The following is a 16,244-nucleotide window of genomic DNA, read 5'->3' as shown; positions in this document are numbered from 1 at the left end:
TTTGTACTTAGGTCTCAAAAATGGAGCCTACAGCCCAGGCTTGTCCTGGAGGTCTACATGTGGTGTGTTAGCTGAAGGTTCATTGGATTAAAGCCTCCCAGGTGTCCCTGCCTCCCTGGAGTATGCCGGGGTCAGTGTCTACCCCCTCAGCATTTCACTGTGCGTGCTCATCCTCAGCTTCACTGCTGGACTCATCATGTGTAGCCACACCCACTGCGTCAATGTCTTCATTGTCCACAGCGTCCCCCCTTTCCAGCGCAGGATTGTGGAGAGCGCAGCATGCAACCACTATCACCAAGACATTATCTGTGGGGTACTGGAGTGTGCCCCCTGAGCAGGCCAGGCAATGGAAGCGCATCTTGAGAAGGCTGATGGCTCTCTCCATCACAGCCCTTGTGGTGCCCTGGCTCCTATTGTAGTGCTCCTCAGCTTCTGTTCTTGGATAACGGAGAGGCGTCATGAGCCACCTTCTGAGGGGATAGCCCTTGTCACCCAGCAGCCAACAATCCAGCCGAGCTGGAGCACTGAAGAACCCCGGCACCTGGGAGTGTCTGAGGATGTAGGCGTTGTGGAAGCTGCCTGGGTACCTTGTACAGACATGTAAAATCTGCATCCTGTGATCACACACTATCTGCACGTTCATAGAGTGGAAGCCCTTCCTGTTGACAAAGGCACCGGGCTCACCTGCTGGCGCCTTGATGGCCACATGTGTACAGTCTATAGCACCCTAGACACGGGGGAAGCCAGCAATGGCTGCGAAGCCTCTGGCTCGCTGTGCCTGGATTGCCTGGTCATAGCGGAAGTGGATGAAGGTTAATGCCTGTCTGAACAGTGTCTGTGACCTGCTTGACACAAGTAGGGACAGCTGATTGGGAGACACCGCAAAGATCACCCACCGGCCCCTGGAAGGAGCCAGATGCTTAGAAGTTGAGGGCAACCGTGACCTTCAGGGCAACTGGCATGGGGTGTCCGCCCACACAGTTTACGGAGATCTCAGGCCCAATCATCTGACAGATATAGTTGACTGTCTCCCTTAAGAGATGGAGCCTCCTTAGGCACTGCACCTCAGACATATTGAGGTAGCTGCTTCGCCGCCTGTATACCCTGGCAGCAGGTTAGTGGCATCTTCTGCAGCCACTTCTGCCTTGGACTACCTCTTGGCCTTCCACCCCTTATGCCTGCACCTGACCTCCCAAAGGTGGCTCTCCTGGAGGCTGAATGTGCACCCCTGGTCTTCTCCCCATTCTAGCCCTCCCTTCCTCCTCAGAGGTGGTGCCTTCAGTTGAGAGTTCAGCTCCCATTCCCAGGCTAAGGGAAGGCTTCCTGAAACCTGCAGGCCCAGAAAAGATTCCTCACTGCAGAGTGCTGACCTGAAGGTTGTGAGTCCAGACCAAGCAGCTGGTATGCGTTTTGAAGTATTGCAGATCACACAGGCAAGTATCACTAACTTTGAAACATCGATATTTGACACTCCCGACCCCACTGAGCCCTCTTATCCTGCCCGTGGATGAGATTTATACAAATGTGTCCTACCCACCTGCCCATTGCACCCATGCACCAACCTGAAGGTTGCATGGGCACCGAAAAATTGCCATCGATTGGAGCCTCAGGGGCCTTAAGTGGCTGGTTAATTATTGGTGGGCGCACATCAGAGATCAATGCACACCTGCCCAATGAAATATTGCGATGGTGCATCGGGGCACTCGCCCAACGTCGCTGCACATCATTTTACACGTATGCGTGCAGGGCCCGCCCCGGCACCAACAGGAAAATTCTGCCCATGGCTTTTTTTAGATGGACAGGCAGCTTATTAGTGATGTCAGCACTCAGGCTAGCTGCTTGTGGAGGTGTGACCAGTACTGATAGTTTGCAATGCATACACTGATGAGATCCGAGGTTCAATTTGCAAAGATTTTTGGGCCCCTCGGTTTGGACAGTGTTGCTCATGTAACATCAGATTTGGGTGCAACAAGAGGTCCATACAGATATTTATGTCATACTTTAAGATAAGAGTTTAGGGGCAGAGTTCTTTCCTGATTTGCTTCCAGATGCATATGTAATCTGGGTACAAAGAAGTCAAAAAGTGTAAAAGGGTTATGGAAATTTGGGCGTAAATGACTTATGCTTATAACAACACTGAACCCAGGTATCTGCAATTCTTTAAGTGCTTAAATTGATCCCTGTGTCTAAACAGTGCATCACCCACAAACCTGGCCAAATCCCCAGCAGACAGTTTCCTCCAACTGCACTTATTTGACAATAAGGAGGGGTTCATTGCTGTGTGCAGAGATATTTAGACATAAAGGCAGGATTCCCATCTGGCAAGTTAGGCTAAAATTACCTCCAAAATTTCAATAATTTCTTCTTGACAATTCTAGGGGTAAATTAACTGATCATGACTGGATTTCTGGGGTGAGAGAAAGGAAACTAAATGGAATAATCAAGCATAGCTCCTTCAACATACTTCAGGAAACCACTTTAACAGTGTCTACGGGTTAGAATGCCCTGCTGTCCTGGCTGATAAAAAAAAAAGTACAATATCAGGATAAGAAAGAAATAGGGGAAAGGGTACTTTAAAATAAAGACATGTAAAATCACTGTTCATCAGTAATAAGTCATTGAATTTCATAGAAACATTTCTTGAAATACTCCATGAAAAGTTATGATTTCAAAGTGACTTACTGAAGGCCTGTGGGATCTGTGACACAAGCTGAGCCAATATGTTTTTCTTCTGATCTTCCACTTCCCTTATATTGGCCTGAAGTGCTTGAATTAATTCCTATTGCTTTAGGATGTGCAATCTCAGGTTTATTTTGCTCAAGTGACTCTGCTGGTGTGAATATCTGCTCTGCGGCAGGACTCTCAGGATAACTTGTCTCCAGTGTTCCCCTGCCATTTTCTCCAGCATCACTGTCAAACGGTGTGATGTGCTTACGATGAGGCTCCTTTTCTGCATCATCATTCCAGTTTGATACTTGAGCTCCATCTTGATTTTCGGCGTTCAAATCTGGGCTGTTGACTCTCTCACTCTGGGATAATGTTAGTGGTTGATCTGGTTTGGATTTTGGAACTCGACTGAAAAAACTTCCCAATTTCTGTCGCATTCCATCCTCAGGTTGGTTCAAACTACTTAATGGGAATGCAGAAATGGGTTCACTAGCTGTTGGTTTTTCTTGGGCTGAAGATTTCTCTTGATCTACAGAGCCCTGGGAAACCTTAAACAATGCAAGAAGAGAAGAGAATAGGTCAGTGCAGCTTTATGCTCTAAATTTAGTTTTTCATTGATTTAAATAGCGATTTGAAAATACATTACAGAAATCAAAATGTACATTACCTTTGCCAGGTCTGTGAACAGTTTAGTTGCAGACCTAGGGGGGGTCTGTTCATCAATCTTTCCATCTTTTGGACTCACTGCAGTCTGATTGTCCTTAGGACTAGAACAAAAATATCATAAAACAAACACAAAAGCAAATATTATAGCAGACAAATGAAAGCCAAAATAAAGAGAAAATCAAGGAATAAATATTTGAAGGAAATATTTTTAAAGCGTAAAATAGTACTAAATGCCTTGAAATGCCAGCATAGCATTATAAAGATCTGGTGTATGAAACAGGATTCAGTTCCAGAGTTTCATTTACTCTCATCTTTCTGCTTCCTTATGGTGTAGATTTTAACCCCGAGACCAAGGTAAATATTTTAAAAATATTTTTTCTGTGCAACCCTAGTGGGGCAGGAGATGTAGGAGTGCTCCATTGGTCCCTGCAAAGAGTCATTTAGCCTCCCCATTCCTGGTCTTGTGCTCCCACCCAGCTTCCAAAACTCCTGCCCAACACCAGCATTATGCCTAGAACTGTTTCCTTGTAGATTAGTTTTGGGTTGCTCTTGTAAAGACTGAACACAAGCTTGATGAGCTAAATGAACTTATTCTGTGTTGTAAATTTCTAATAGTTCTACAGTACAGTAACTTTTTTACCCTAGAAACATGGTGAGGTATCAAACTAGGTACCATTATTGAAATAGTGGCAGGTGGCTGTTTATAATATCATTAGAATTTAAGAACATGTGAACATAAGAAATAGGAACAGGAGTAGACCATTCAGCCCCTTGAGCCTGTTCCGCTATTCAATAAAATCATGGCTGATCTGCTTATGTTTCAATTTCCACCTTTGCCTCTACCCCCGATAACCTATCTACCTCTGCCTTAAAAATATTCATTGACCCCGCCTCAACTGCCTTCTGAGGCAGAGAGTTCCAAAGTCACACAACCTTCTGAGAAAAAAAACTTCTCCTCACCTCTGTCCTCAAAGGGCGATCCCTAATTTTCAAATCCCTTAGTTCTGGACTCACCCACAAGAGGAAACATCCTTTCCATGTTCACCTTGTCAAGGTCATTCAGGATTGTGTAGACTTCAATCAAATCACCCCTCACTCTTCTAAACTCTGGTGGAAACAAACCCAGTCTGACCAGCCTTTCCTCATAAGACATCCCACTCATTCCAGGTATCAATCTAGTAAACCTAGTATAGTAGTTATTTTCAGCATTTTTAAAATTTAACTATATTTTTAACTTTTCAAAGGTTCAGATTTGGTATAATGGTGAATGTTAAGGAACTAGGAGTATTTCAGAAGCGGATTTCACCCTTAATTGTACACCAGATGTAAGAAATCACATTATAGTATACCAAGGAGTGCCCATGGAGAAGTAAGACATCACAACAACCTTTTTAAAAATATACTAGTTATCAAGTACCAATGGCACAAGTGAAAAGATTATATGTGTTAGAATTTCTATGAGGGTTCTATCACTCCTTGTTGTAGCTTCAGCAGAAAATTGGAGAAGGCTGTGAGGTTAAAAAGGAAAGAATAAAGACTCGCATTTATATGTGTCTTTCACAACCTCAAGAGTAATAGTACAAATGGCTGCTTACGACCTTTCCTTGGGTTTCCTTGATGTTACAACGGGTGATTGAGAGACCTGATGAGAAATTCTAACCTTTACTTCGCAATTTCTCTGAGCTTGTTATTTGTAATTACATTTTAAGTGATTATATTTATGTTTATGATATTGATACAAATTGTTAACAGAGGAATCCTTCCCTCCCAGTATCAAAACCTCAGAGGATGAAACAGGGAGTGCCCGTGATGTGTCACATCTATGTTTATGATGTTTCTATGATGATTCAACAATACATTCACTGTGCTATCCCATTGAAATCAATGACCACAAGAATGTAGCCTTGCCAGATCGAGTTTCCACATGCAAAAGCAATAGTTATTCTTTCAGCAGGGGAGAGAAACAACCCAATGAAATTAATTAACATAATCGGATAGACTTCTGTGAAATTCTCCTGATCTCCATCATTACTTTGGTGGATATTCTGGTTTTAATGGTTGTTTATGTTGTTCCTTTTGTGTTTACGTCAAATTTCTGCAAAAGTCATGATTGGTGATTGGGAGGACTCCTGTGGAAATTCTAACTCATCAAGTGACCAAGAAACATTTTTAAAAAATTACTTAAAATGCTATCAATGTGAAGGAATGTTCCAGGACAAGATTCTTATCCTGAAATTTCCTTATGTAAAATACAGTCCCATTAAAAAATGACATATTAAAACTCATTGAAAGGATGTTATTTCACACACCCTTCCTTTCACAACGATCATTTTCCTGAATTCTGTAATCAATTCTAGAAGAAAAACCCTACACAGGTCTATTATATTAATACAGCATTAAAAGATCAAATTACAGAGCAGTCACAGCAAAGGGATGAAGCTTTGAGGCCAATAGCTGTTTAAAGACAGACTGGCAGCTATTTATTAGTTAGCTCAATGTCTCATATGTGAAAATCTATTACCTTTATTATGAGTCTTCAAAGCAAACTATTGGCAAGTTCACACAAATGGTTACTGTTTCCTGATATGCAAATCTAGCCCAAAATCAATCACCATTACATCTTTTTGACTTTAGGTTAAAATCAAATGTAAGCTATAGCAAACTCTGCAAATAACTGCAATTCTGGTGCCACATACAGCACCCTTCTGTTGAATATGGGGACCACTTCCCAGTTGTTTTTTTTAACACTCCCACAACTTTTACAGTGATTTTAGAACTCTTTAATGTTCATCATGTGCCTGCAAAACAAGTGTTGCACAATCTAATTTCTAGGCCAGTATTTCTACCTTAAAAGGCTGATGTTGTCAACATGAAGTGTACTGCAAAGCCACTCTACCATGGTTACAAATGGAGTTGGGCTTAAAATGATTAAGTAAGGTAACATTTTAATAGTGGTTCAGAGTAACAATAAAAACACTGCATCATTCCTGATGAATAACCTACACCTAGTTTCTTTTTATAAATGCAAATGGAGCTTTTGTGTTTTGTCACATTTAAAAACTAATTAGCCTCCAGCTAATTTGAAACAAGATAAATGGTTATTTGGCACAAGCAATTGCGATTGGAGTAGTAAATTCAAATGCCCCCACATCACCTCCCATCTTTGCCAATTGCACAGAAATATCTGCCTATTACCTCACAGGGATCTAACATTCTCTTATCACAGGGATTTAAGCTAATCTTAGCGCAGGGTTCCAAAATGCTCTTACCACAGGGATCTAAAACAGTCATCATTTGAGTACAAGATCCATCCTTAAAATTTATCTCAATGATTCATATTTTTATAGGTCACTAGATTGAATATTGGCTGTTCAAATCACTAAAGTTTTTTTGAAAACAACTTGGATTCTAATGGTGCAGTAGTTCCATTGCTCAGGCTTTCATTATGTAGTCACTTTCATACATATCCATTAGATGTTCTTTCACTGACTGAAAATATTTTCTAACAAGTTATACATGAGAGCTTTGCAACCTTTTGTCAAAGTGTTGGTACCACATGGACAGACTGATCTCTCACTTCCCTGCCCTCTCCTCCACATAGATCTCTCACTTGTCTGTCTCCTTCTCCATGTTAATAGGATCCAAACTGGTTGGTGAAGCAAAAACCAAGGCACAGAGCTTTTTTTATTGAGAGTTTATTGACTTGTACAGTCTCACTGCTCTCCTTCCACACAACCCGGTGTCCCAACTGTCCCCTATTTACATGTGCTCAATTAATACCCATCATCTGTTTCTCTTTACTTTAACAATATAATTTGACAAAACATTAACACTTCACATAGATTGATCTCTTACCTGTCCCCTGCGCCACATGGATTGATCTCTCTCTTACATGCCCCTCCTCCACACAGATTGGACTCTGTCATTTACCTGTCCCCCTCCTTCACACAGATTGGACTCTCTCACTTACCTGTCCCCTCCTCCATACAACTTGATCTCTCTCACTTACGTGACCCGTGCTCCACACGGATTAATCGCTCTCATTTATCTGCCCCCTGCTCCACACAGATTAATCTCCCTCATTTACCTGCCCCCCTGCTCCACACAGATTAATCTCTCTCACTTATGTGCCCCCTCCTCCACACAGAATGATCTCTCTTATTTACCTGCCCCCTCCTCTACACAGATTGATCTCTCTTATTTACCTGCTCCCTCCTCTACACAAATTGATCTCTCTTATTTACCTGCCCCCTCCTCTACACAGATTGATCTCTCTTATTTACCTGCCCCCTCCTCTACACAGATTGATCTCTCTCATTTACCTGCCCCCTGCTCCACACAGATTAATCTCTCTCACTTTCCTGCCCCCTCCCCCACACAGATTAATCTCTCTCACTTTCCTGCCCCCTACCCCACACAGATTAATCTCTCTCACTTTCCTGCCCCCTCTTCCACACAGATTAATCTCCCTCATTTCCTGCCCCCTCCCCCACACAGCTTGATCTCTGATTTACCTGCCCCCGGCTCCACTCAGATTGATCTCTCTCACTTTCCTGCCCCCTGTGCCACACAGATTAATCTCTCACTTACCTGCCCTCTGTGCCACACAGATTGATCTCTCTCACTTACCTGCTCCCTCCTCCACAAAGACTTGTGTCTCTCACTAATTTTCTTGTTCTTGTAACTCCTCAATACTGACACTCTCCCTTTTACCTGTTTGTGTGACCGCCCCCAGGCCATTGCACACAGTCCGCTCTCTCTGTGTCATTTGTCTGTCTCGGTAGCCCTCTACCCTTTTGCTATTCCTTTCTGTTGATCTCCAAGTGCAAATGTAACATTATTTTACATACTTCTCAATTCCTTTTAGTGTCAAGGAAGCACGGATCCTCTAATTTGCTGCTAGTCCCAAACTTAACCCATTTTAGCAAAACATTAGTTCATTTATTTTCTATGTCCACTAACAGTGCTTTATGAAAACAGCTGACAGGCGGCTCTCGCACTTACCTTTCTGTCTCGGAAGTATTTTTCGTTGGGTTATCCTCCTCAACAGATTTATTCGAAGAAAACAGTTTAGAGAAGTTTTCCTGCCAGATACTTGATAGTTTAAATGCATTCATTTCTCCCTATTAGATATAGGGAGCGGCGCATCTCTTGCCCAGCCAACTTGTAATGCACACTGAGGCTGAGCAAGGAAACGTGAGGTTAGACTGGTCAGACTTGTAAGGCTGGGCTGGAATTACTCGATATTATTAATAGGCAAACACAGTGTAGGAGGAGTTTCTGTGACTCAATTATGTCTTCATTCATGTATCGCAAATTTGAGGGAAAAAAGATGCAGCAATTGTAAACATGTCAATAATTCCATCAGCATGAGACCGTAAATGTAGCATTTTAATATTTCTATTGGCAATTGACGTTTCAATTTACTTTGAATCCTCATTTCTTTCGTAGGGCTGTGTAAAGCTTCCTTGTTCTTTAACATAACGTTTAAGGATAAATTACTTTTCCCCTGCATTGCTATTATTATAACACAATAACATAACCTAAAGTATCTTCACTGTTAATTGAACATCTAACTCTTCTGGAATTAAGTGTTAACATTTAATTATAAAGAAAGAACTTGCATTTATATAGCACCTTTCAAGTCCTCAGCACATCCTAAAAGTACTTAGCAGACAAAGAAGTACTTCAGAAGTAAGGTGAAGTCACTGTTGTAATATAGAGAAATACCAACATCTGATATATGCATTACATAAACAATGAGAGTATTGATATAAGTAGCTAGATTATCTGCTTTTGGTGCCGGAGGTTGTAGGATAAATATTGATCCCATTATACTGAGAGAACTCAACTATTCTAGTGTTGTGGAATATTCTATATCAGCTGAAGAGGACAGGTGAGATCTAAGTTCAAGATTTCATCTGAAAGGCAGCAGGACTGATTACACTTCTTCCGTACTGCTCTGGTGTCAGCATAACTTGAAGTTATGTGTTCAAGTCTCTAAAGTGGGGTCTGAAACCACAAGCTTCTGGCTCAGAGACTGCCACTGAATTAAGACTGACACCAGAGTATTAAATTAATTCATGAACTAAATTCTAACAGTCCATTGGTTACTCTACTGATGCTGTACTACACAGAGATCAGATATTGTCCCTGGATCATTATGTAGCACTAAATTGAACAAATCTTCCTCTCTAGCTACTCTCTCAAACACGTTGAAACAATCATAAACAAACTGGCTATTCTCACTCTGCACTTGGTTGTACACATTGTCTCACTTAATAGGTAAATTCTATTAGGCTGCAACTCTTCTATTTCGTTTCAGTGTGCTGTACATTTGAGATTGAAAATATACATTTAGGGCTGGATTTAATGGAGGCAATGGGGTCTTGCCTGCCAGCTGGGAAACCAGCGAGAGCTCCATATTGCTCCTTTCAAGGAAGGTCCACTGAATTAGGTGCCACTCAGGTGCTTAACTGGACAGTGGCATGCCTTCCCTGGGATCAAGGACCCCTTGGTGGAACTTGCACCTGCCAAGGGCTGCCAGCCAATCAGATATTCACCCGGGGCCTAGGATTGTTGCTGCATCCCAGGCCAGAAGTAACTGATGTCAGGATGGGGGGATCACAAGTTGGGGGGTAGGCAGCAAAGGCAAGGGGGTGTTGCTCAGCCAGCAAACTCCACCCCACCCCCCCCACCACCGATACTTAGTCCCTCAATCAGGGACCCCCCACCCCGACTGGGGAGCCCACAACCAACCCTGCACAGATTTGCCTGTCGTGCTCTCCACATGAGTGAGCCCCCCTGCCTGCCACTGATTTAATACTAGCAATGGTGGGATGAGGCCCTTACATGGGCATTAATTGGCCAATTATGGGCTTCAATTGGCTACAGGGTGGGAAGTCTGTCCATAGACCTTCCTGCCACAGAACTAATCAGGGTGGATGCGTGGTTCCTTCCCACCTCCCTCTTGCCTGATTAAATGTCCCCAACCACCAAATTCGCCATGGTGGAGGGCATTAAATTCCACCCTAAGGATCAACCATGGACCAACCCATACTTCAATCAATCACTTCAACATCATTGATAGTCTTCTTGTCTATTCCAACGAGACCCGCTAAAATTCATAGCATGATCAAGCAGAGTCAACATGGTTTTATGAAAGAGAAATTGACAAATTTCTATCAGAGTTTTTTGAGAATGTATCTAGTAGGGGAATCATTATTTGTAGTATATTTGGATTCCCAAAAGGCATTCAATAAGGTACCACCCAAAAGTTTAATACACAAGATAAAGGCCCATGGAGATCATGCGGAGTTAGGAGAAATATATTAGCTTGGATAGAGGATTGGCTAACCAACAGAAAGGAGATAGTTGGAATAATTGGGTCTTTTTCTGGATGGCAAGCTGTAACTAGTGGGGTGCTACAGGGTTCAGTCCTTGGGCCCCAACTATTTACAATCTAAATTAATGACTTGGTTTCAGGGATAGAAGGTACCTTAGCTAAATTTGCAGATGACACTAAAATAGGTGGGAAAGTAAGTTGCAATGAAGAAATAAGAAATTTACAAATGGATGTAGACAGGTTAGGTGAATGGGCCAAAATTAGGCAGATGGAGTTTAACATGGATAAGTGTGAGGTTATCCATTTTGGTCAGAAGAATAAAAAGGTGCCTTATTATTTAAATGGAGAGAAACTTCAGAATGCTTCAGTGCAGAGGGATCTGGGTGTCCTCGTGTATGAAACACTGAAAGCTAGTATTGAGGTACAGCAGTTAATAAGGAAGGCAAATGGAATTTTGCCATCTATTGCTAAAGGAATAGAGTATTAAAATAGGGAAGTGTTGTTGCAGCTGTACAAGGCATTGGTGAGACTGCACCTGGAGTACTGTGCACAGTCTTGGTCTCCTTACTTGAGACAGTTCAGAGGAAGTTCTCTAGATTGATTCCAGAAATGTGGAGCTTGTCTTATGGGGAGAGATTGAGCAGTTTAGGTCTATACTCGCTCGAGTTTAGAAGGATGAGAGGAGATTTAATTGAGGTATATAAGATGCCAAAGGGGATAGACAAAGTAGACATGGAGAGGATGTTTCCCCTTCTGGGGCATTCTAGAACGAGAGGCCATAGTTTTAGGCTAAGGGGTGGGAGATTTAAATCAGAGATGAGGAGGAATTACTTTTCTCAAAGGGTCGTGAATCTGTGGAATTCACTACCTCAGAGTGCAGTGGATGTCAGGGCGCTGAATAAATTTAAGTAGGAGATAGACAGATTTTTAATTAGTAATGGGTTGCATGGTTATGGGGAGAGGGCAGGAAATTGGAGTTGAGGCCGAAATGAGATCAGCCATGATCTTAATGAATGGCGGGGTAGGCTCAAGGGGCTGAATTAGTTACTCCTGCTCCTAGTTCTTATGTTCTTATGGAATTGAGGGGTATATATTTTCAGGGATGGAGCATTGGTTAACAGGCAGGAAACAAAGAGTAGGGATACATGGGGCATTTTCAATTTGGCAGGGTGTAACTGGCGGAGTGTGGCAAGAATCAGTTCTGGGGCCTTAGCTATTTACAATCTATATTAATGACTCGGATGAAGAGACAAAGAATAATGTATCTAAGTTTGCTGATGATACAAAGTTGGTGGGAATGGAAGATGTGAGGACACAAAAAGGCTGCAAAGAGATATAGACAGGTTAAGTGAGTGGGCAACAAGGTGGAGTACAAGGTGGGGAAGCGTGAGGCTATTCACTTTGGTGATAAAAATAAAAGAAAATAGAATATTTAAAAAGGTGTGAAATTTATAAATTTTGATTTTCCAGAGAAACTTGGGGTACTCATACAAGGAACACAAAGTTAGCATGCAAGTACGACAAGCAATTAGGAAGGCAAATTGCATGTTAGCCTTCATTGCAATTGGGCTACAGTACAAGAATAGGGAATTCTTGCTATATTGTAAAGAGCTTTGATCTCCATATTTAAGGAAGGATATACTTGCCTTGGAGGCGGTACAGCAAAGATTCATCCTGGGATGAGAAGTCCCGGGTTGCTCTATGGTGAGAGGCTGAGTAAATTGAGCCCATTCTCTCAGGAGTTTAGAAGAATGAGAGGTGATCTCATTGAAACGTACAATATTTTGAAGGGGCTTGACAGGATAGACACTGAGAGGATTTTCTTCTTGCTGGGGAATCTAGAACACCAGGGCACATAGAAACATAGAAAATAGGAGCAGGAGTAGGTCATTCAGCCCTTCGAGCCTGCTCTGCCATTCAATATGATCATGGCTGATCCTCTATCTCAACGCCATATCCCTGTGCTCTCCCCATAGCCCTTGATGCCTTTAGAGTCCGGAAATCTATTTCCTTCTTCAATATATTCAGTGACTTGGACTCTACGCCTTCTGTGGTGGAGAATTCCATAGATTCACCACTCTCTAAATGAAAAAAATTTCTCCTCATCTCAGTCCTAAATGGTCTACCCCATATCCTGAGACTGTGATCCTTTGTTCTAGACTCCCAGTCAGAGGAAACATCATCCCTGCATCCAGATTGTCCATCCCTGTCAGAGTTGTTTATGTTTCAATGACATCGCCTCTCATTCTTCTAAACTCCAGTGAATACAGACCTAATCGACCCAATCTCTCCTCATACGACAATCCTATCACCCCAGGAATCAGTCTGGTGAACCTTCGATACACTTTCTCTTCGGCAAGTACATACACAGTTTCAGGGTAAAGGGTTGATTGTTTAGGACAGAAATGAGGAGAAATTTGTTCACTCAGACAATTGAGAGTCTTTGGAATTGTCTGCTCCAGAAGGTTGTTTCTGGATGCTCCATTGCTGAATATATTCAACACTAAGATTGGTAGGTTTTTGATCTCTCTGGGAATTGATAAATGTCGAATAGATAGGGAAGTGCAGTTGAGGCACAGGAGCCATAATCATATTGAATGGCTGAGTAGGCTCAAGGGGATGAATGGTCTACTTTTCCTCCTATGTCTTACATTCGAATTGAAAATTTAACCCTTCTGAAATTAGATTCAACGCTAACTTTATCAAGAAAGAATCTGCATTCAAACATAGTGCCTTTCACAGGATAAAGGCGTATGAGGAACAAAATGGGTGAGCGCCTTGGGAGAAGTGACATGATTGAAATTTTAAAAATTAAATATAGGCTGAGGTGATGTGGAAAGAGAAATTGGTGGACAGGACCATGGATCAATAATGGGTAATTTTAAAAAAGGTGATTGTAACAATATAAAATAAAGAAATGCCATTAAAAAATAATATTTCAAGTTTCAGAGGGCCATGAATAGATGTTAGAAACAAACTGAAATTGAAGGAGAGGGCAGATGAGTCTATCAAGAATGATAAAAGGAGAATTTATCTGGTTATACTATTTGATAGTTTAGTTACTAGAAAATCAATAGCTCAGATTCTGCTTAATTTTCCATTGCACTCTCCTTGTCTCCATCTCCAAAAGGAAAAAAAGTAAACTGGAAATAAACATTTGATAGAATGCAAAATCCTCAGTTGGGTGTGATTTATGATTTTTAGCTTTGCCATTGCAGTAAGTTAGCTTATTATCTTTTTCTGCTAAGCAAACATACAAATAAAAATGTTATGAGTCTTGATTTCAAATTCAGTCCTATCCTCCTAAATTATATATAGATAAATTCATTAGGTTATTCTTTTTATGTCTGAGTCACAATGGCAAATCAAAAGTAATCTGGTGATATGTTCTGTTGTGAATAATAAACTAATGCACACTTTACTTTGTCAGTTTACAAAGGGAAAGTATTTATCAGAAAAGCTTTTGGTTCAGTGCTGCTCTGTCAGTATTTGTAGTGTTGGGTTATTCATTTTGGTAGTAATAGAAAAGCAGAATATTTTTTAAAGTATAAGAAACATCTAAATATTGATGCTCAGAGAGACATGGGTGTACTTGTACAAGGAACACAGAAAGTTTGCATGCAGATACAACAGACTTTTTTTAAAATTTGAAATCTGGAACAAAGGGTTACACCTCCAGGATAAGAGATTGATCATTTTGGACTGAGATGGGGAGAATTTTCTTCACTCAGAGAGTTATGAATCTTTGGAATTATCGACCTCAGAAGGTTGCGGATGCTCCATTGGTGAGTATATTCAAGTCTAAGACAGATTTTTGATCTCTCATAGAATCAGGAGATACCAGCTGGGAAAGTCAGGTTGAGGCAGGTCAGCCATGTTTGTACTGCATGGTGGCTCAGACTCAAGGGTATACTCCTGTTCTTCTTTCCTATGTTCTTATATTTCAATGACTGTGGTGTGAATCCTTAAGAAAGAAATAGACACTGGTGCTTTCTTACAGCAAAGGAGACCATGGAAGCCATGTGATATTGCAATGAAAATAATAGTGTAAAGTCCTGCCATATGCGTGGGTTACATTCCCAGGAAACCTCGCAAGCAGCAACATCACGAACAATGAACATGTTTTTCAATAGGACTCAATTGGATACATTCCAGTAAATTGTGGTGCAGTACCTATATATGACTTATGGGGGAGCCTCTGAGTAACACAGTACATCAGTGAAGATTTCAAAATTGTTTGGGCTGCACTTCAGCCCCCAGAATAATGATAATTTGACCAAACAAAATGCCTCGATTGCCACTTTCCATTTAAAAAATAGTGCGTAGGCAAGAAGACGAGCTGCTGTGTTTGCCTCCATGTTGGGAAGTTTCTTCCTGTCTGGATCAACACACGAACACTCAGCAATGGCCAAAAGCCCAGGGGAAAGAGGAGAGATGGAGAAAAAACGTGAATGAGCAAACATTGCTCACGTGATGGGCGATGCAGGGTACAAAGTTGTTATGTTCCTTCTGTTGGGTCACTTTGCTCGCAAACATGGTTGCACGCCTATCTACTGGCGTGAGTGGGTAAACAATATACTGCAGATGCAGAGACCAATGTGAGATGAAGCACATGCTGTTTAGTAACACAAGTAACAGAGCACGAACACATGTGGGCTTCTCAAATCAGACCCTATTCTAAACTACTGGCTCAAAGGTTGGTGTGGAAGATTCATGGGGCACTGGCATCAGTACTGGGGAAGGAGAGAGAGCTGTTCCTTTGGGACAGGCTTCATTTGAACCATGCTGGGACCAGTGTCCCGGCAAATCGTATAATTAGGGTTGTAGATAGGACTATAAACTAATTAGTGGGGGAGATTGTTCAGTTGAATTGAAGTTTAAAAAATCGAAAAGAAATGAGAGAGCAGAGGTGCAGGGTAGTGAAGAAGCAAACTATAATCAAAGTGTGACAGGAAGGGGCAGAAAATATATGCAGAAGAATGTGGTAGAAATTAGAACCAGAATGAGTAATGATGGTAAAAAGTTAAAGCTTAAGGTTCTTTATCTGAATGCATGCAGCATTTGTAACAAGATAGATGAGTTGACGGCACAAATAGAAATAAATGAATATGACTTGATAGCTATTACAGAGATGTGGTTGCAGGGTGACCAAGACTGGGAACTCAACATTCAAGGGTATTCGACATTCCAGAAAAATAGGTAAAAAGGAAAAGGAGGTGGGGTAGCTTTGTTAATAAAGAAAGGAATTAGTGTGGTGGTGAGTAGTGATATAGAAGCATTGGATCATGATGTGGAATCAGTTTGGGTGGAAATAAGGAATAGCAAGCGGAAGAAGTGGGGGAGTTGTCTATAGGTCCCCTAAGAGTTGCCTCATTGTAGGGCAAAGTATAAATTGGGAAATAATGGAGATGTGTAAGGAGAGCACTACAATTGTCATGGTGATTTTAATCTGCATATTGACTGGACAAGTCAGATAGGCAGGGGTATTATGGAAGATGAATTTGTAGAGTGCATCAAGGATTGTTTCTTGGAGCTATATTTTGCAGAACCTACCCAGGAACAGGTT

General features: G+C 41.6%; 1 protein-coding gene across 3 annotated transcripts in view; it reads right to left on the bottom strand.

Moving 5' to 3' along the window:
- The window catches only part of LOC121290944, a 142,629-nt gene extending 134,156 nt beyond the window's left edge, over positions 1 to 8,473 (bottom strand). For all 3 annotated transcript variants that reach the window (XR_005945908.1, XM_041212002.1, XM_041212004.1), the window contains exons 1-3: positions 8,338 to 8,473; positions 3,335 to 3,434; positions 2,683 to 3,215 (exon numbers count right to left, since the gene is read on the bottom strand). Coding sequence is in view for 2 of the 3 variants with exons in the window: in XM_041212002.1 (XP_041067936.1) it covers positions 2,683 to 3,215; positions 3,335 to 3,434; positions 8,338 to 8,450 (746 nt within the window). In the remaining variant the exon portion in view is untranslated. The remainder of the gene's footprint in view (positions 1 to 2,682; positions 3,216 to 3,334; positions 3,435 to 8,337) is intronic.
- Between the last annotated feature and the right edge of the window lie 7,771 nt (positions 8,474 to 16,244).

The sequence above is a fragment of the Carcharodon carcharias genome, chromosome 18 (genome assembly GCF_017639515.1).
Source record: "Carcharodon carcharias isolate sCarCar2 chromosome 18, sCarCar2.pri, whole genome shotgun sequence".
Classification (NCBI taxonomy): Eukaryota; Metazoa; Chordata; class Chondrichthyes; order Lamniformes; family Lamnidae; genus Carcharodon; species Carcharodon carcharias.
Note: the sequence above shows the minus strand (reverse complement) of the source record. Positions and strands in the feature narration are given on the sequence as shown.